The following is a 21,522-nucleotide window of genomic DNA, read 5'->3' as shown; positions in this document are numbered from 1 at the left end:
GTGTCATACACCACAGCACCATTGAGAAAATACCTTGAATGACCTCATCTGCAAACCACACAATGTTGCCCAGCCTTAATCGCATCATATAAGATTAGTCATACTCACGCGGAAGTTATAACTTCTGAAATTACACCAGGCGCTCATTCTTGGGAGAACACTGAGCGGACCATCTTATTGCCTGGAATAAACTGCACTCATAAAACATTGCGAAACCACTAGTTTGAAGAAGCGCAGGTTTCGTCAGTAACGCCTTAGCATAAGGGCAGTTACATCACGGTTCCCGGCGGAACAGCTTTTCCACAACGAAACACCTGCCTCCGTGCGCACTCGGTTATGATTGGAAATTATATCCCCATATTCCCCACAAATCAATAACCGCACAGGATGGGAAAGGCAATACTTGAAGGTATCCCCTCAGTATTCCATCATTAATAAAACATCTAAACTGCACCGAATGCACCCGCCAGAGTCCAAAATCTCCAATGTTTTAGCGAAATTTAATTTATCGACCTTTTACTTTTTAAAGTGACCTGTCATAGAGTCATTCCAGCATGTCATTGTTTTACGATACACCAGTAATAAAGCAATAAAGTAATTAAGTGTATGGTACTTAGGCTACATAAGCAGAGTAACAACCTGGCGTTTTCTTTCTCATTGAACGTGAGTTGAATACATCACATTCAGAACTCGGTTCTGAACACACACACACACATACACATATGTATATATAGGTATATTGTAACCATTGTGTACATGATTAATATTCAAAACAATTAAACCTGCTTGTGGATTGTGTAATTAACACATTGCAAAACCACCACAATATGAATACAGAGTAGTTACAATGTGAGTACACTTTAAATACACAGATAGGGCCATAACATGTGCAGTGGGACCCAGAAGTCTAAAATTCAGCTGTGATTACAGGGCAGATTCAAATGGTTCTGTAGATGCCAGATAACATCATAAAACCATGACTTGATATTAGATGTAATAGGAGCATCTAAATGAGTAACTATACTTTCCATATCAGATGTGCAATATTTGTTGTATGTTTAAATGAACAATTTCATATAGTAGGTCATTTGTTTCAGGGGTCCCTTTCCAAGAAAAAAAAATCTTTTGGGCTCTTGCTACATGTCCCAAACTTCTGTGGTGATTAAAAAGTAAACGGATTATGAACATGAAAGGACATTTCCACCCTGGCGATGTTGAAAATCCACTCCTCAGTAATCTGACATAGACACTGCTTTTGGGGTGAGGTTTTTTGTGTGTACAGTTTTAGGACAAGTTGTTGAGGTATTGCTTTTAATTATGATACATTATTGATGCCAGTTTTCACACTGATGGTAATGAGGGAACCAGCAATGGGGTGGGGGCAGTTAAAAGAGTCACACTACCTTTCCTCAGTAAGTCTTCTGGAGAAAGAATCCAAAAACTGCCCTATTCCTCTACAAGCATTACTTCATAGAACATGTCAAATAAGTTTTATTTCACCAGATTTCTTGGACAGGAATTGGCTGTGCAATGATACAGTCTGGGGTCCCATTCAACACTTTCCACTGGGGTGGAAAGGTAAACAGCTATAGCATGAAGCGAAACACCTCACAACAATAACACAAAAGTACACCACTTTTATTGAAATCAAGATGAAAATAGGTGAGATTGATTCATGTTGAAACCAAAAGCCCTTCAATACATTCATACCTGATTTTCTGAGGAGCACTCTTTACAGATGTGATTTAGGTACATAAATGGCTGTTACCTGTTTAGATCATTCTGCTGCTGCCTAACGGGAGACATATGCACAAGTACCAAACTCTACCATGAAAACTAACTGGGGTCAGCCGATAAACTGAAGGAAACATAGGAGACGCGTGAGAATACATTCTGATATGCCAATAGCTCAGGCAATGACTGAGGTGGACTTCCACACGCTACAACTGCAACTGGGCACCACGCATTCCAGGCTAGCTGAGCTCCAGTCGGGTACTGACAAATCTGCCCAAACCTTGCAACCGAATCCTCTGGCACCACTGTGGTCTGAAAGGGAAAATGAAGGAAAGAGCATGACACTGGCGTTTCCTCTCCATCACTTCCTCTCTGTCATTTCATCCACGTCACCCGCTTTCTCCTGCTTCCTCTGCGCGGAGCAGAGTTTGGACTGTGGCAGTTTGTGCTGTTCAGGTGCTATGTGGGCAGGCAGTCTGTCTATGGGCACTGGAGAGGGAACTCTCAGTTCTGTCCTGCTCCAGCTGCAGCCCCAGCTCCTGCTCCTGATCCGGTCCTGGTGTCCGTGTCGGCCGTGTGATCCTCGGGGTCGGCAGGAGTGCGGGCGTGGTCGGGCTGCGGCTCCTCTCTCTGCTTGACCGCGTGGAGGGCGTAGTTGATGGAGGTGCTCTGCGTCCAGCTCCAGGATCCGAACAGCGGGTTGAACAGCATGCCGCGGACAGACTCCACAAAGAGGCCATCTGAGACACAGGAGGGAGACGACACAGGCGGTCACAGGATGGCAGAGAAGGTCACAGAATGGCAGAGATGGTCACAGAATGGTAGAGACAGTCACAGAACGGCAGAAATGGTCACAGAATGACTGAGAGGGTCACAGAATGACAGAGGCGGTCACACAACATAACCCAACATAATGTGACCAATTGTAAAAAATGTAAAAATTGCAACCTATGTAAGTCGCTCAGGATAAGCGCATTTGCTAAATGACAATAATGTAATGTAGTGACAACAGGCTCGCAGTCGCAGTGGAGAACGTGGTGCCTGACTCACTGGACTCCAGCAAGCGCTCCAGCTCCACGGGGCTGATGAACTTGTCCCACTCGTGCGTCCCGCTGGGCACAATGCGCAGGACCCGCTCCGCCGCCACGATGCCCAGAGCGTACGACAGGTTGGTCTTGTTAATGGTGGTGATGAAGAGGGACCCGCCCGGCTGCAAGGCCCACAACAAGAGAGGGAGAGAGAATGAGAGACTGGCAGTGCCGGTAACACGCTCGGACCACCCCGTCCGTCCCACACACATCCGCCTGTCCGAGCAGCTCTACCCACAATGCAATGCGACGGCATCAGAGCGAATCTCGTGCAGCTAAGGGGCCCGTTTGACAGAGAGACGGGTCCCGGCGCCCGAAGCTGACTACCAGCCAACCCGGGTGTCAGAACCGATACCAAACAGCACCAGCAAACCCGGCCGTCAGAACTGATTCTGAGCAGCACCAGCAAAGCCATCAGACGGCAGAGGGAGGTGGTCTCCCCGGTCAGGATCAGTCTGCGTGGGCCCTCATAATCCCCTTTAATTAGGCCCTCCCCCTTGCAGCTGCCATCACAACAGGCAAGCCACTTTAAACTCATGCCACGAGACACATGTCAAGGACAGAAACCACAGCAACACGAAACCAACTGATAAAAGCAAGCAGCTACATTAACATTACATAAAAACACATACGCAGAAAATATGACAGAAGGTGTCAGCATTCACATGCTGGCATACTGGGAGACAACAGGGATTATATTTCCATTGATCTGACCAACAGCAGCGGTTACAATGCCGGCAGAGGGAAAACTATTCAACAGGAATCAGAAGACAAATGGAAAACTGATCATTAGAACATCAGATTGGACCAGGCTAATATTACCAAATGAATTTAAGCACTGGGTGACAGATCACAGAGAATCTGCTGGCTTTAACAAGATCAAAGCAAATTAAGAGAAGATTAAAGAGATTTACCCTTTCCTTAGAGAGTTTCCTTCCTGTAAAGCCAACACTGATTCACAGCTAAGTACAAACAACCGCTTCATCTGTACAGACATTAAAGTCCAGAATGAAAACCAAGGACCACAGAGTAATATATGGTAGATCCAAGGACACTGGAGGCCCCTGTCCCCCTTTTGTTATTCAGCTAGCTGTTTTGTTATACTCAGACAGATATGCCCGTACACGCGCATACACACATGGTTTCTCCACAATGGCCCTGAGGGATACAGATAGAAAGCTGTATAGACTACAGACACAGTCAACAAAGCAGACAATCAAATCTTCACAGCAAATAGTAGAAACGATAACAATACATGAAGGACACAGGTGAATATGACAATGTTCCATTTTTGTTCACTACAGGAGACACAAGAGTCCTTTAATCTTCAGATATGAGTGTTACTGAGACATAAAACCATGGAATTAAAAACTCACTTCGACTGTCAATGGTGTTTCCTCTGTCTAGTGTTATATGTTCAGAGGGGAAATTCACCACAAAACACCTGTCATTGTTTAAGCACTATGGCTCTGCAACACCTCATTACAGGTGTTTCACACAACGATTAACTCCTGCCTCCTGTGATGTCAGCTGCTATAAGTATAGCTTCTGTGAATACAATAGAAGAGAGCTGGTCACCTTTAGCACCTGGTTACAGCATATGGCAAAGGTGTCCAGGTCAGCCAGGTGTTCTACCACCTCGGACGCCACAACAGCATCAAACCCCTCCGCCTCCTCCTTGGAAATCTCCTCCAGGGTACATGCCCGGTACCGAATGCGCTCCCGCAGAACCGGGTCGAACGAGCTGTGGAGCTCCGCCGTGCGAATGCTGTCTTCCACTGGGTCAACCCCCACCACATCTGCCCCGAGTCTGCCTAGGGGCTGTCACAGGCAGAAAGGGGGAGAAAGAGAAAGAAAAGCAGAGAGGGAAGGGGGGACAGAGAGATGTGTGAGAGGTGCGAGATGTCTGTATTTTGCAGCTGTTTACCAGAGACGCTACGGCAGACCTCTGACAGTCCCAGAGCACTTACTAGCAAGATACTCAACAGTGTCCCTATCACACACATCTCCCCCTTGATGCTACTGCCCCCTTCTGGGGGGAGGTCAGAACCACAGGCACAAAGTGACACAGGAGGAGCTTATCTCAGCTCGGGGCTGAGCTGTGCAGAGGTGACGGGATTGCGTGTGACATCAGACACAAACCAGCCCTGACAGACGGTGCCGGGCTCGGAGCGTGTGAGCAAGCACGGCAGTGTCTGCCTGAATCACACAGCTCTGCTCCTCTGACTCAAACTCAAATAAAGCACAATAAAAAGCTTTCATCTGGGGGTGGGATGCTTTGTTTCGAATGCAAATACCACAGAACCATGCACAAATGAGGCACACAACTAGCAAACTGGAATTAAACTAATGGTCAATTTGCTCTTAGAGCTTTTGGAGACGGAAGAATGGGGCATGAGAAAAACATTGGGCAATTTTATTCTCCTCATCAACAAAATCTTTTTGCAATTTATAACAAAAGGCTGAGAAGAGGGTGCAGATCTTGTTAATGCATGTACATACAAACACTGACATTCACTAATATACGTGAACAAAAACACACACACAAATGCACATGCACATACACACTTGCTAATACATGTGTGAACACACACACACACACACACACACACACAGTGTTGCGGAGGGCAGACTGTACCTCTGTGAGCAGGCCACCTCCGCAGCCGACGTCCAGTATCCTGATCCCAGACAAGGGTCTTCCCCACTGCCGCCCGCCGTGCACATTCAGCAGATTGTCCCTAAATTCGAAGGTCAAAGGTCACATCCTTTAAGGCCCCGCAGCTGTGCCATTATCCTCCACTGTAAACCCATCCTGGGGAATCTAGACATGGGAACACTAATGTGACATGAAGCGGCAGGAACGAGGAATCTCTGCTTCATGAGCACTGATGTCATGCGCTGCCCCAGAGGGGGGTCAAGATCTCTGCGCCCCACACCTTCAACAGTTAGATTCCTCCTCACCCCCCTGCCCCAGTTGCCCCAGGTTATATACAGACAGAGCTCAGGATGAGGTGAACACGCTCCCCTCATTAATGCTGTCCAAACTGCAGCGTTTGTACCACGCCTGAGATCTGTGACCTCCGGCAGACATGATGAGCGACTCTAACAGGGCTGCTGGGGGGGCGGGGTGTGGGGGGGGGGGGGGGGTTGATCTGGACCTTCGCCCTCCCTCACCCAGCCCGCTCGCCCCAGCCACGACTCCCCTAATGCAGCGATCACATCCTGCACCACTGCGCTTTCTGCATCTCAGCCTCAAAAACAACTCGGAGAGAGAGAGAAAAAAATAACGCGAAACAGCAGCAAGCAGCGCTGGCCTAATTTAAACAGGCCCCCGGGGCAGCTGTAGATCACCTCCCGCTAAACCTTACAGATACACTGCACCTAATCACACACTTCAGCGAGCATGTCTGCAGGGAGGGCGGGGCGCCGGCGCATCGGCATAGGCCGGACCGTAAATAAACACGGCAACGATGATGACGGATCCAGGGGATGACAGAAACATGTTGAGGGCCCACTGGACCGGTGTTCCCACTCCATCAAACCCCCCCACCCCCCTGACCATGCCCCGTTACACCCTCACACTGTTACACTGGCCCCTTGTTACACCCCACTTGTGTGATGTACCAATCAACCTCCTCCCCCACATTCCTTGCTGTCACAGGTTCCATCAGAAGGCACCTATTTATTGTCCTCATTTCTTGGCACCCCCCTCCCCCCCTTTCCTGAATGTGCTCTTCTTTCCTTCTCTCCCCTGGGCCAGACGCACAATCCTTATCATCCCCTCTCTTGCCCTTCTTTCCTCTCTCATCTCGTCTCTCCTCCCTCTCTCCCTCTTCAGCTGGCAGAGATGCCCCGGTAACCCACGCACCCAGGCCTTACAGCGCAATCCGCACAGCGGCCTCTGTTTCTGCGGGGCTCTATCTCTCTCTCTCTCTCTCTCCTCCTGAAGTGCTGACACGCTTCTGCCACAATCCCCGCCGCAGTGAGAAGTATGATACTGATGTATTTCCAAAGACAGCTTCGCAAATGTGGCTTTAAAATGTCACCTCCCATTTGCTCAATTAAGGGACAGTGTATCCCCCCCAGCATGAAATGTGACAGACCACACAACTCATCTGAGCTTTCTCAAAAAAAAGAAAGAAAAAGTGTTGGTCATGTGTTCGGTTGGTAAAACAAACTAATGCGTTTTGAATAATGACCCTGGTCTTCGAATACAGGTCAGTTTCAGCTCACACACAAGCACGCATGCACACACACACACACACACACACACACACATACACACTCTCTTTCTCTCATACATGCAAGCACACAAACACAGATGCAGTATGCTTATATGCACATACCGTATGAAAGGCACCCTAAGGTCATTCATGGAGTGGAGAGCAGCAAATTCCCCGTGCTCATTCCACCACTTGTTGGCGAGCAGCTGGAACTTCTTGGCCTCACTGGGGTCCAGGGTGGAGTGTGACATGGTGCGTATGCTGTGGACACCATGCCTGCAGTAGGAGGAAGAAAAGGCAATCTCAGAAATAAACCAGCATGGGCGCTCCAGTGTAAAGCAGTACTGGCACTCCAGGATAAAGCAATACTGATGCTACAGTGTATAGCAATACTGATGTTCCAGTGTAAAGCAGTACTGAATATGGTAATACTAGCACTCAAGCCCTGGCTGTATTCTGTTATCCATTTCCAATCCACTGACACCAAATCTGAGTAGAGGAAGTACGGAATTTCTATAAATAAACTTCTGCAGACCTATCCATGACAGTAGCTTCTGACGATTCTGTTACAGCTCAAGTTATGAAAGGAGCAGTTTGATATGTTTATACTAGCAGAAACAAGTTCAGTATGGCAGCAATCCGGCACATGTATAGGGAGAGGGAGTGGCTAAAGTCAAAAGTACCCTTCCCTGCCAGACCAACCATCACCATGCCGTTGCCATTTTTTTATTTTTAAATTTGAGCCGCAGTTCCCCAGAAAGTCAAAAATGCAAAAATGACGTGTAACTTATGGGAAAAAAATTGAAATAGTTCCACTAGGGACAGGTCAGCCAGGATTTCTTCATCTTACTGCTCTCAGGCACCTTACGATTTGTCAGGCATCTGCAAGTTGCTTCGATGATGTCAGTGGAGTACCAGTTTCACTTTAATGCACTTTAGGACTTGCAACATGAAAAGTAGCTGTTGCAGGCAGGAGTATCAGAGTATCTTAATGCTTCAGCATTGCTGAATGAATGCAGAGGCTGTTGTGGTTGGATGAGGCTAAGGTACAATTAGCAATGCCACACAGGGCTGTACCAAGAGGCAAAACCAAAAAAAGAGTGGTATCACTTTTCAGATTACCTTAGAAATCACTGGAGTAAACACACAGTCCAAACAGGTTTCTCCAAAGTACTTATATAAAACAAAGTATTAAGATATCAGGACATGGAATGGAAACAAGCTATCTTGCTAACTGGCAATCTGGCTTGCCAAAATAAGTGCCAGTACTGCACTGTACCTAAATATAACATAGCTACTCAGCCAATTACACGTAAGGGTCATTCTGTGTGAACTGGGACTTTGTCATCACCCTCTCAGATTTTCTTTAAAATTGCCTCACAAAGGTTTCATATGGAGACTTAAACATAGTTAAAAGTTCTCATTCATATCACACATAAATTTTCACACAACCATTGGATGAGCACAGTCAACTTCAGAGTGGGACCTATTTTTGTGTATTGGCCAGAGATATTGGCCACATTACGATGGCCACTATGAATCCATGAGAACTCACATTGCACTAGTATTGCAGATCATGTCTTAAATTTTATCCAAATTCTCTTCAGACATGTGGTAGTTTTACCCTGGTGACATAAGGTTTGTGTCATGTCATAACCTAGTTCTCACACATCACAAAAACACCACCACTTCTTGAATATGGTATGGAGAGACCCAGGTCTGCTTCTGAAGTGCTCTGTAAAATATATTGCATGCAACCAAGACATCCCTGTCCATCATATTCAACTGTAACAAAAGCCTCAATGACTATAACAGCTGGCTTTTCCTGGCTAACAGTGGCCACCCAGACAAACTTAGATTCTAAACAATTTGCATATTTTATTCAAACGAAAGAGAACATTTATGTTTCGTATTGGAGAAAAATTAATAGCAACAATTTAAAAACTAACGGAATGGCTTCTCATACATAATTTCTGATTTCACACAAATACAGAACAATATACAAATCCATGTAAAATATCAAAATCGATGTCTCCTGTTGCAACCTCATTTGGATGTGCCTCCAGCCCTCCACCTGCAAGCTATGTAACCTGCCTGTTTGACAGCCAGCTAGTTTGCGAACTACATGAGAAGCATTTGACAACGTTACTGTTGTGTCGATCAATGATAAACACGTTGATATCGAGGAATACAAGCGTTGATGTCAAAGGTGAGTAGTGTGTGTTTGTAAAATGTGAGTGTTGCTTTCAAATGACACAATATTGGTAATGAAGCAATTGGTGCTGCTTTCAAATCGAGCTGTCATGCGATGGAAACGAGTCGCAATCAGTCGTTTGCATGGTCCGTTCCACAAGCCTGTTGCTGATACTGGGAGAGGACTAAATGTTAAAATGCCATTCGGGACCAAAACTGATGTGATGCTACCAAGTCAGGAGCCGAATGACGTGAGCATGCCAGTAAAAGCATACCCTTGGTAATGTCGCCCTAAGGCAGACACGACACTTATCAATGCAACCACTCACACATAGCAGCATTCTAGCCTACCTCATTATACATGATATCGCACTCAGATGCCGACAGGATCCATGCTGTTTGGACAGATTTATATGCTGTTTATACTCTGCAGACCAGCTGGCCACAGTTCGCGAGGACCTCACACACGACGCAACTCCGACAGCACTTGCCATACATCGGAATCTGGCGTCGATGCACAAACCGGACGTGAAATATACCAGTTTTCTTGCATACATATTTTTCTACAAACGCTAGCACTGTGTACATTAACCTCCTAGATAAAGTTTTGGTACAGAGAAGTAAAGCTCCTGTCAATGTGACCGAAGCGTTGCACCGCAATAAATGGTCGACTGGAAACCTCTTACTAAGCACACAATTGTTCCTACTCACTATCGTCATTCTCATAGCGACCAAAGAAATATATACTCCATTTTCCTCGTGTTCTGTTATCTGTTCCTTTAAAATCTTTTTTGGCAAGGAAAAGAAACAAAGGAAAGTGAAGGGAAACTGAAACTCCAGGCTCTTGCCAGCAGCAAGTTGTTCTGGATTGTCATAATCAAACCTCTAACAGATCTTTGTTAGGCACTTGGCTGTTTTTTTTCTATCAGCATGTGATAGAAGAAATCAATCATTTTGGATTCTTGATTAATTTTGGAGCTTTGAATATGCAACTTAATCTGGAAAAAACTACATGATGATGACTGAGATCTAAATGATCATTCCATGACTGCAGCATCTTGGTTGATACTGGAAAAACCTTGATAAACATATTACCCTTTTTAAAACAAAGTATCCAGGTCATACTATAATTCTAACATTTTGCAGGACTGTACACAGTGACCAAAGCACAATTTAGTTTCATGAGGTCTATGCGCCAGTCCTGTAGTGAGTGATTTCCTGGAATGCCTCTGCAGAAATGGAGACTGTCCACCCCCATGGGAAGATTCAAACAAACAAACAAACCAGCCAGAACCACTCATTTTATTGGACAACAATTTACATTAATATGTGGAGGAGTCTTTTTCACTTTTGTGTTTTAAAATGTTACAACTTCCAAGATTCTACTGACTACTAACCCTCGGCTTTGTGTAATACAAGGCAACACCTAGCATTCAAAATGTCCTGTATTGTATTGTATTGCAGACAGCACTTAAAAATATTACACCTATTTACAGAGATTGTGTGGAGGGGAAAAAGGAGAAAGAGGGGGAGGGGGGGGGGTGTCACCTACACCGTTGCCTCTATAATGAGACAAGCCTTTAAAACTCATGGAATTTTAAAATAAGTGCACAGATCAGGGAGGATTACTCCTCAACGCCATCGCCGGGCAGGAGAGTTTGACCTGCAAGAGAGAAAGGGGGAGGGGGGGTCATCAGTGACGTTCAAGGCACCCTCTCCAACAACAGCAGCGTCAACATTCAACACAGTCACACCTGACACTGAGCTCTACTCAAAGACTACACAGGACACGTCAGATCTGAAGGCAATACACTCATATCTGCACCAGGCATCACACATCATTCTGCAGGCCCCAGAGACTGCTCTGCAGGGGGCGCTATGGAGACTTTCTCTTCCTCCTAGAAAGGAAATGGTGCTATGTCGGGAAGTCTTTTTTTAATTATAAGAATATATATATATATTACGTTTTTACAAAGTAGCTTTTACCCTTTCAAACAGCAACAGCAGGCAAAAATGTAATCAATAAATCAGATGGGAAGCACTGGCTATCGGACTTAAGACACACAGAAACACAAATAGCTGAAGAAAAGGAAAATGTAAGAAAATTGAATACTACCTTGATGGTGACTTAGACTTGTGTTTGCGGCTTGCCTTCTTACCAGACTTGTGAGATTTTTCCGTCGATCTTGAGCGACTACGTTTGGACTTTTTGGATTTCTTTTCTTTGCTAAGCTGAGGGGAGGGAGACCTGCTCCTGCTCGACTCGGAGTCGGAGGACTTTCTGCTGGGCTTGGTGGAGCCCTTCCTACTGGCCTTACTATCCTGGCGGGAGAGCTTGGAGGCGTCACTGTGGGAGTCTGTGTGCTCGCTCTCCTTCCTCCGCTTAGCTCTGCCATTCCTCTCCTCCTGCACCGCAGAACTACTCTCCCTCTCCTGCCTCTTTTCCTTCTCCTTGGCTTTCTGCTTGTCTTTCTTCCTCTCTGACTCTTTCTCCTTTTTCTTTCTGTCTTTCTCACGGCTGTGGCTCCTGTCCTTGCTGGCGCCTTTCTGCTTGCGCCTGCTGCGGCTACGGCTGCGTCTGCGCTCTCGGCTGCGCCGGCGGTCCCGGCTGCGGCTGCGACTGCGGCTGCCCCTCGCCCTGTCCTTGGACCTGCTCTTGCGCCCCCGGCTGGAGCGGCGCTCGCGGGAGCGGGAGCGCGAGCGGTTCCTCCGGCGGGCGGAGCGCTCGGCGCTGCGGGCCCGGCTGCCCCGCCTCCTGTCCCGGGCCTTCTCCCGCTCGCCGCGCCGCCTGCGCGAGCTGCGGCTGCGGCTGCGGGGCCGCGCCCGCCGGGAGCCCGAGCGGCTGCGCCGCCGCTTCCTCCGCGGCGAGGAGGAGCGCGAGGAGCTGCGGGAGGAGCCCGAGGACGAGGACGAGGACGAGGACGAGCGGCTGGACGAGCTGCTGGAGCTGGAGCGCGAGCTACTGCTGCGGCCTTCGCTGGGTGTGGCGCTGCCGCTCCCGCCGCCCCCGCGCCCCGCCCGCTCCCTCCCGGGGCCCGCCCGCCTGACCTCGCTGACCTCGGGCTCGCTGCGGGACCTACGCCTCTCTGCGGCGGGCTCCGCCTCCCTCTCCCTCACTTCCTGCTTCTCTGGGCTGCCTGCCTGCTCCTCCTCATACTCCCCCCTGTCCCTGCCCCCTCTCTCTGCCGCCACGTCTTCTGGGAGGGACAAAAACACACACACAACATCCTTCTGTTACATTCCAAACCTCAGCACAGCCAGTCAAGCACTTCTTAAAAGCAGCAAAGGAGACTTAAGACTGGAATCTTAAAGCAGCTGGACCGTACAGCGCGGCCGAGAGGAAGAGGCAGCTTCTTACCGTGTATGCGCGGCCCGTCCTGCATGTATCTCTCCTGCTGCAGCTGCAGCTCCCTCTCCTGGCGGCGGAAGGCGTCCTGCTTCTGCCTGATGCGGTGCCGCAGCTCCTCCTCGTCTGTGTCGGAGGACTCGGACACGCCCGCGCTGCGCTCCTCCTCCTCCTCGCTCTCGTCGGAGCCGTACTCCCCCAGTCCCCCTGCGGCAACAAAGCCCCGCCCCTTTTATAACGGACCGGCGGCGGCACGGACACACCCCCGCCCGCCCCACGCCCCCCGCTGTCTGACTGCACTGATGACACCACGCAAACACGAAATAACCCCCCCCCACTTACACTTACTGTAACATGGCATGCTTTAACGGTCTACAGAAACACATCTACTGCAGGTGAGCCTGACCCTAACTGAGCCGCTGTCGGCTGAACCAAGGAGGACACAGAGGACGTCAGCTCAAATGCAGGGTGAGGCAGTCAGATCATTCAATAAGGCAGTCTAGAAGAGTGTGGGAGAAGAGACAAGCCTGATCTTAACACTCGGTCCCCACCCGCCCCCACCCGCACCCCCCGGTAAGCCCCCCCCCCCCCCCCCCCCCCCCGTCTGTCCGGGCGGAGTCACACTCACCGAGGCCGGTCAGAGAAGCCAGTGCACTTGACTGTGCCAGCTGTTTGGCAGGAGCTTTGATTCACATCAACAACAGGAACAACATGTTAAAACATACAGCCACCATTTCAAAGGCAAGAGTCTAGAGAGGGAGGGGGGGTCACAGATACAGCGCGCGGCACAAACGCTGCCTTACAAAGGAGAGAAGAGAAGATTAGCAAACACAGTCCTGCTCACATTCAGATCTCACAGCGCCCTCCCTGGCAGGGAGGTCCTGCAGCACTCTGTACTAATGCACTTTCACACGCTGCCTGTCTCTGCTCCGCCTGCTCTACAGCAAGTACACCCCAGGAGGAGTCAGGACCAGGGCACTCACACCAGTCACTGGCAAGGCCTCTTCAAGGATCTTTCATGTCTCTGTCCTTTCTGGTCACCAGTCCATTGCATTAGCAGAGAATGGCTGACAATTCCTCTAACTTCACTGACGTTGCAGTACACAGTGCACCAATGAACACCAGAGTCGTTTACAAAGATCAATAGAGTCATTTAAGGTGAGTACAATGTTATGATCTACTTTCTAACACTTCACTGTTGATCAGGATGAAGCTTGGTTTACAGATGAGGCTGGTGTGTGAAGGTCAGTAGGCCAGGGGGACTGACCTTTAGTGGCCTTGCGATGGGTCTCTTTGGCCACCTGGTAAATCTCCTCATTGGTGACCTCCAACAACACCTCTGTCAGCAGGGTTTTGGTCAAAATCATCTGTTATAAAGAAGAAAAGCTTCCTTTTTAGCTTTGAACTTAGATTGTTTTACAGATACCAAATCACTTAAGCCAAGCCCTGCTAATGGTGGGCCAGATGGAGACGGCATGACACACTGACCAGCTGGAACTCTCTCTCCTCCTCCGTCAGCTCTGGCTCACTCTGTTCTTCCGGTGGAGGAGACGGACTCCGGCTCACAAACTCCTGCTTCCTCACTGGAGCTTGCCCCTCTTCCTCCTCCTCCTCTTCCTCATCATCACTGTCCTGTTGGAGTACAGTATGAGATACCATCAGAAGGCTGTGAAGCTCGGTTTAGATTGAAAGCAGTGGAACCTAATGCTCCAGTACCATTAACATAATATTCTGACAATGTTAGCACCACAAATGCTATCCCTCTGGTTGTGCTGTGCATGTAGTATGTGCATGGAACTCACAAATTTGCTTTTGCGTGGCAGTCTGGGCCCATCCCCTTCCTCTTCTGCCAAATCGCCCTCTCTCTTTTCATCTTTGGCCATTTCTGCTCTCTGTCTCTCCATCCTCTCCTTCTCCAGCTTCTTCTGCTTCTCTCTGTCCATCTTCTCCAGGCCCTCTCGGATCCATGCGGGCAGAGTGCGCCGCTTCACTGCGTCTGCAGGACACACAGCAACACCACCGCTGACACGTTGTGTGTGTGTCTCTGTGAGTACATGCTGGTAAGCGTGCATATGCGTGCATGATGGTAAGGAGGATGCTATTGAGAAGATGGTACCAATTGAGTCAGCAGCAGACAATCCAAAAATATTCCCAACCAGCTGTTCACTGACCTGTGGTCTGTGTTTGAGGGAGCTTTTCATTTGTACCATTGTACCATTTGGAATGGAGAGGTGTAGGAGTACTTACCCAGAGCTGGGGGCTCCTGTTTGGGCAGCTGAATGGGGGATCTCTGCCGCTCTCGGAAGGCGGGGGGTCTGTCCCGCCTGTTCTGCGGTGGGCCCTGCTGCCAGTATGGGGGGTGGAACCCCGTGGAAGGGGGGCCAAAGGCAGCGGCCCCGTGCTGGTGAAAGAGGAGGAGCCTGTCTCAGTATCTCACCTCGAGCAACTCCAATTCAGAACCTCCTACCAGACACCACCCCCCCACCCACAGTCCCCGAGGACCAATCACTCAACCTCCTACACAAAGGGAAGGGTGCCTCCCTCACCCCCCTCCCTGACTGTACCTGGTAGTCAAACTGGTTAACGGCCATGGGGGCCATGGAGAAGCTGTCAGGCGTGCCTGAGAAGCCGTGGCTGTTCTGAGGAAACGCCCCGTGTAGGGCATCCGGCCCAAACTCCAGGCTGTCCTGACTGTTGCTGTCCTCAGAGGGTGGGGCCACATCCATGGGCCCGGGCCCAGGGGGGATCCAGGCCTGTTCGGGGGGTGGGGGAGGGGGCTGGCTGTGCATCCCCCATTCTGTGAGCAGAGCAGGAGCAGGGGAATTAGCCCAGTCAAACTTCAGAGAGTTTATCAGACATATTATGTGCCTAGTTAACCAACACACTTCCAAAAGAATTCGGAAATGAGCTTTGCAAGTACTACTTCACAAGAGCAGAGACAGCAGATATAGGTATCACCTACTTATTAATACTATAGCGCTATAGCGCAATATAAATAGCGCTACTGAAGAGGCAAACAATGCCTCACCTGGCTGCCACATCCTCCCGAAAGCTGGGTCACTCTGGAAAGCTCCATGGTTATTGGGCACTGGCTCCAGCCCCTGAACCTCCTGCCCATTGGGCTGAAGGCCCTGCTGTTCCACCGGTGTACCTGTCGACTCTTTCTGAGCGATCCAGGCCTGGGCCAGTGCCGCCCAGTCCACCTGGCCTGCAGACAGACAGACAGACAGACCAAGTGACCTTCAGAAATGCACCACACCCCCGTAACAAATGTGCAGCTGTTCCCTTTGCAGCTGCCAATCACAATGGAACACTGTGACACATTTATTTGCACAAGCAACAGCAAATGTTTACAGTGTTACACTCAAGTCTGCATCATGGTTTAGCTGTCACGGTCAATCCAGGATTATAGCATCCTGTGTGCAGCTGAGAGGTGTTAGTGACTTGTGTGTACGGTCTTTGTGTGTGTCGGCAGCTGGTGAAGATGATTGGCGGGTGGACATCCGGGTTGCCACTCACTTGGATCCTGCTGGTGTTGGAACGACTGCATCCACTGCTGCTGGCTTAAAGGCCACTGTGGCCAGGGTTGCCCACCCTGATCCCACATCTCTCCCTGCGATTCCTACAAATGGGACCTGCACACGACACCAGCGTAAACCATTACAGTGTGCCAAGAGAACAGACACCGGGCAGCCATGTAGTAACTACTGCCATAGGTGGCATTGCTGGGTTCTGTCTGCCAAGGTGGACATCACAGTGGAGAGGGATTCCACAAGGAAATCCGGACTTAATATGCACTCAGCTTTGCATTTCCAACCAGTATCATACATAATATTAGTGCACACATAATACATAATTTACACACATAATACTTAATATCTGAACTACATTTTTGGGTCATAAGAGGACCTGATGAAACAATATTAATATTTCTGCTTAAAAAACATTTACAGCAGGGGTGTCAAACAATGACGTTACATCAACCTTTATGATTTATTTACTAGGTTGACACTCGACTTACACAGGTTACATTTTGCATATTCATCATTTATGCTTCTAAATATTTAGAAGCAACTGAATTTAGCTTATGTTAGCTAGTTTAAGGAACTTGCTCAAAAGCACAAGGACATCGTCTGAAAGTTCAATATGCCGTTCAACTATAATTCCCAAATCGTCGCAATAGACAGCTTTTGCGCCTTAAACAACCTCAAATTTTATTCATGTTTTGCTGAAACGTCGACCAACCCAACCTAGATTTCACATATGAGCTTCTACATACGTCATGAACCGAAGGCAAGTCTGCTTGCGTTCACATCGGTAGATTTTTTTGCATGCTGTATACTCGAGGTATTTGACTAATCGAAATTCTGGGGACTGCTAGGTGCAACTACGTTGTTAGTTATCTTAAAGTTAATACCCAATCACGTCATGAAACCTGGCTACAACAAAAAAAGAGAAGAAAAAAACTATGAAACATTTCAGTACTTATTTGACACACTCCTTGATTTATCTTCTGTACAAACACAACATACCAACCGTTATCCGGATGTCGACTCTCGCCCCCCCCGCTGACGGTAAGATTGCTCCGCAGCTAGCCGGAGAGCCAGTTAACTAGTTAACAAGCTAACTATATGGGTTTTGTTTCAACCATAAAACGCTCATCCATCCAACGAATTACTCCCCAGCGTATTCTCAGTTTTGACTGACGTGTCAAACCGCTCGCCAGGTGATGTTTAATATATGATTTGCTGCCTTGAAGAAAAGATATCTAGTCGTCTGAGGGACGTGTGAAAAACATCTAGGTAACTAGCTACACAACTCAACAGCAAGATAGTTAGTTCACCAGCTCACGAACCAGGTAACTTATTAACTACTACCTTCCTAACAAACTTGTTAAAACCAGGGGATGAATGCAATTCAAGAGTGGAAAAGAGAAAAGCTGGCAGACAGCGACCTATTAATTGCATCTGATGGTAGTTAGCCAACTAAATGGCTAATATTAGCTAGCCAAATTCACCAAAATCTGCAAACAGAGGTTGCTCTGTGTGTCCAGGGTGCTATCGCTAGGTAGCTACCCCTGTTCTGGGCCTCGCCGGCGCATAATGAAAAACATACCGGTTGGAGTAGAATAGCTTTATCTTCAAATAAATATATTTACTCTTGTAACATACAACTGGAGTTGTATATATGTATTATCTTCCTGATTTATCGATACGGACAGAAAATGAATCTTAAAACACGAGCTCGACGTATTTATCCCACCTCTTCCAAGCCGCTTCTTCTCCACCTCGCAGACAAGATGGCGGTAAGAATTCTCGACCCGGAAACACAAAGAGAAAAGGAAATAACAAAGATATTCTACGTGTGGAGCAGATCTTCGTCTTTCCGTGCTTCTAGGTTTAACTTCTATCTTTATTGATATTAAAGCTACAAGTGCACTTTTGCTGGCTCATTATGAATATTCTTGAAGCGGCCTGATGTATAACAGGCAGCCCTAGTCAGTACAGGAACAGAGACAGCAACGGAACCCACATTTACCGACCGGAACCTTTTCTATGGAGAACGGATGGAATTCAGGAGTTGAATATCTGATATTAATAGAATGTCTGTAGAAATAGTCTCGGCTTGCTTGCTGCACCCACTTTTACATCTTTTAGTGTTCATTAATTATTTGTTTTGCGGGTGTGCTAAAGTTCTCTCACTCTGCGTATGTAAGCTATGATTGTATCCCAATATTGACTCCCCTTCACAATTGAACATAATATAGTTTCCTATCATTATGACTGGAACAGGGTCTTGAAGCTTAACTCTTAAATGGCTTTGAGTGAAATCCCTCCTTCTGTTTTTCTCTGACGGAAAAACATATGAGCGTCTCCAAAAATATTGCACATACGTTTTTTTTTCTTCACCATAGCGGGCACAAAACTTAACTGAAATGTTTTGGCATTTGCATTGGGCATGTTACTAAATTGACATTCAGTAACTGATTCATCTGATGACTTGAAAAAATATACTCAAACTGTGACAGAAAACTTGAAGCATGTTGTGTATTTTTTCAATATACACACACACACACAGTTTCAGACCAGGACTACAAACCTTCATTGCCTTCACGTAATGGTAATGAATTTCTTTCACAGTCACAATAACCTATATATGAACAGTAAACGTTTTCATGCGTAAAGTATATCTTAAGGCGTGATATCTTTTCCTAAATTGTGAGTTTGAGTAACTCAAACATTCAGACAGAAAAGCTGGGCATTTATATAATTACAGTGTATCATAATACTTAAATCTGCTGTTGAAGTGGTACAGTGTAATGACGGGACACTCAGGGCCTCTCTTACTAAAATATGGTGAAACTGGCCTGGAATTAAACTTGAATTCTGAATATCAATTTAATTAGGTCTCTTAGATCACATTAATTGTTAATCTTTGTTTCACTTTTGCATTTGTATGCATATTTTGACAGGACTTGATTTCTCTTCAATGAGCCTAACTGAAGGTAAGCTTCTCTGCAGCTGTGCATTACTGAAGACATTTCTCCTAAAATATTTACACAGTCTGGCTCTGGAGAGCACTTCTAAAATTAGAAGCAGGGTCACAGGTATATCCAACCTGAAAACAGAATTGAGCAGAACTGCCACTACCCAGCAGCTGCATCATACATGGCTGCATCAAGCGATGGTGATGAATTCTACCTGCCCGTGATGTGTTATGCAAAAGTGAGGCACAGCACCAAATGACAGTCTGTTCTGTTGATACTTACCATAGTTGCCCACAGCCATCGATGGCATTTTAAACCTCTAAATGCACTACGCTACATTCCACAACTGTGTGAACGTGTATCTTTAGCCATGCAGCACACTTTCTGTGACAGTCATCTAGCTAAAACAATATGACTGGCATCTGGTCTCATGTTCACAAGCACAAAAACCGGGCTACTATCCACTTGTACTATCAACACCCTGCTGGCAGTTTATTGCCTTTGCACATGGATAGTAGCCACATTTTCTGCTGCAGCCGTTTAGTTGTTGTCCTAAATGGAGCTTGCCAGTACAATAACATCTTAAATGTATGCATCCTTCAAGACAAATGCCACAGTTTTGCTCCAGGAGATCTAGCCCAATTTGCTTTCCCACTCTACATTAGGTAGGGGGCAATTCTCATAACCTTTTTCCAAGACCATTTTCCAAAGTGTTATTCTGTACTTAATTCACTTATGGTCTGGTCTAGGCAATTTTGCTTAATCTTCATGAACAGTATTAGAATTGTTTCATTATACTGTTGCGTGGTTACAGTATATCTTAAAATGACCATATTTGATAATATAGTAATGAAGGGGTGGTGATAACAGGGATTAGAAAAGGGATGCATGTTCCAAACAGTGCAATATGTTGCTGTGAGGGGAAGGGATGGTCCCGATGCATGAGACTCACTCTCGGGGCTTGAGGCGTTTATGAAGCTGGCAGGCTCCTGTTCACATTCCTCCAAGTGAGGCTGTACCAAAAGGCTCCAGCTGCATGGATGGAATGTTGCTGAGAGGTGACTTTCCAACTCACCTGATTGGACTCGAACAGCAGACAGAAAAAAGCAGGTGTCCTTCAGAGGATGGATGCCTCACCCCAGCCTCTGCCAGAGACCAGGCCTGCTGCCGGTCATCTACTGAAAATCCAGCAGAGCCCCGCCTGTTGGGTGATGGCATGAGGAAGTGCAGCTCTGATGCTTGAGGGCAGTTTGTTTGTCCAATGGCTGTTAATTCAAATGCACCTGTGTATCCACATGAACATGTATAGAGAATGAGTGGGCCACATGCAGACTTCAGAGGTAATTTAGGACCCTTTGGGACCCTGTATCTCAACAGTATACCCTTTTATGATTGAGCCGTTGATTTATCTCCCCAGACAATAAGGCCCGTACTTTGATGGAGTCAAAGAGACCATAACGCTCACCAGCTATAAACTTCCTCTGTTTAACATGACTCACACGACGGCAGGATCAAGCAGACATTCACATCGCCTGGTAGAAACTCGTTACAACTGCCCCCCGAGGCAAAAAAACTAACAACCTTTTTCTGTTTGTTTTTACATGTCAGGAACATGAGCTGGGAACAGTCTCCAGCTATATCTCTAATGACAGCAGTCACCAGTACAGCTGGGAAGGAGAGGCGTTCACACACTGTCTGAAGACGTGGTATTGCACGCCCCCCCCCCCCCCACCCCCCCTCCTCCCCATCAAGCTTTCATATCTATTCTGACTGAGGGAAGCAACCAGGCTTCACATTACTGAGATTAAATCATCTTTAACCTTCAAGAAAACGTCCCGCGGGGCCAGGCCCCGCTTTAAAAATAGACACATTTCGAAGATTTATTTTTTGGTTTGACACCGCGGCTCAGCGTTAGAGCCTCCTGATTGGGATGTCAAGCGGCCGCGGGAACGTGTGGCAGCCGGCGGGATGGCTTTGACGTTGCCCTTTTCCCGATCCACACCCACCTCCTCTTCACCAGCTCCCCGCCTGCTCCCAAACCGCACTGCTTTGCCTCCGTCAGTCCCGATCGCCACCACCGACCGAGGGGAAAACGGCACCATGCGATTCGCCGTGACAGCACGGGCTAATAAGCCAGGGACTGTGTCTTTGCGCATCTCTCCCCCCCCAAACCAGGGAATGACTGAAATTTCAAGTGCGCCACAACACACTATCTTATGTTGCTTTCCTACAAGATCCACAAGAAGTGGATTGGACTATTTACAATTCAACACAGGAACGCTGGCTTTTTCCACATTGTATTAAGTTATTTATTTTAAAAATTAATAGATGAATGTTTTTTTTTTACTTATTCTAACATAAGAAAACAAGGATAGTTATTCAAACTTAACAATTTCAACCAGAACCCCTTAGGGTTAGGAAAGGCCTCTTAGCCTACTAATGTACCATTGC

The 21,522-nt window shown here is 47.4% G+C and overlaps 2 protein-coding genes across 6 annotated transcripts; both read right to left on the bottom strand.

Moving 5' to 3' along the window:
- Window positions 1-1,546: 1,546 nt before the first annotated feature.
- coq3 (coenzyme Q3 methyltransferase) lies at window positions 1,547-9,958 on the bottom strand. Its single transcript, XM_036539567.1, has 6 exons — window positions 9,831-9,958; window positions 7,169-7,321; window positions 5,461-5,560; window positions 4,401-4,643; window positions 2,785-2,944; window positions 1,547-2,474 (listed from the first exon to the last, which is right to left on the bottom strand). Exons 1-6 carry the CDS (start codon window positions 9,956-9,958, stop codon window positions 2,239-2,241), a joined length of 1,020 nt encoding a protein of 339 aa, XP_036395460.1. The 3' UTR covers window positions 1,547-2,238.
- Window positions 9,959-10,526: 568 nt separating this feature from the next.
- pnisr (PNN-interacting serine/arginine-rich protein) lies at window positions 10,527-17,897 on the bottom strand. 5 transcript variants are annotated; one of them, XM_036539234.1, is made up of 12 exons: window positions 17,847-17,897; window positions 16,104-16,219; window positions 15,613-15,792; window positions 15,149-15,381; window positions 14,832-14,985; window positions 14,387-14,580; window positions 14,073-14,216; window positions 13,852-13,951; window positions 13,213-13,266; window positions 12,597-12,791; window positions 11,355-12,435; window positions 10,527-10,901 (listed from the first exon to the last, which is right to left on the bottom strand). In XM_036539234.1, the coding sequence occupies exons 2-12, from the start codon at window positions 16,189-16,191 to the stop codon at window positions 10,871-10,873; spliced, it is 2,454 nt and encodes an 817-aa protein (XP_036395127.1). In that variant the 5' UTR covers window positions 16,192-16,219; window positions 17,847-17,897; the 3' UTR covers window positions 10,527-10,870. The 5 variants fall into 5 exon arrangements, with proteins under 5 accessions (XP_036395127.1, XP_036395131.1, XP_036395128.1 ...); XM_036539238.1 differs by having other exon boundaries at window positions 11,355-12,432; XM_036539235.1 differs by lacking the exon at window positions 17,847-17,897 and adding an exon at window positions 17,700-17,840.
- Between the last annotated feature and the right edge of the window lie 3,625 nt (window positions 17,898-21,522).

The sequence above is a fragment of the Megalops cyprinoides genome, chromosome 10 (assembly GCF_013368585.1).
Source record: "Megalops cyprinoides isolate fMegCyp1 chromosome 10, fMegCyp1.pri, whole genome shotgun sequence".
NCBI classification, from domain to species: Eukaryota; Metazoa; Chordata; class Actinopteri; order Elopiformes; family Megalopidae; genus Megalops; species Megalops cyprinoides.
This window is presented reverse-complemented; position numbering and strand designations above follow the sequence as displayed.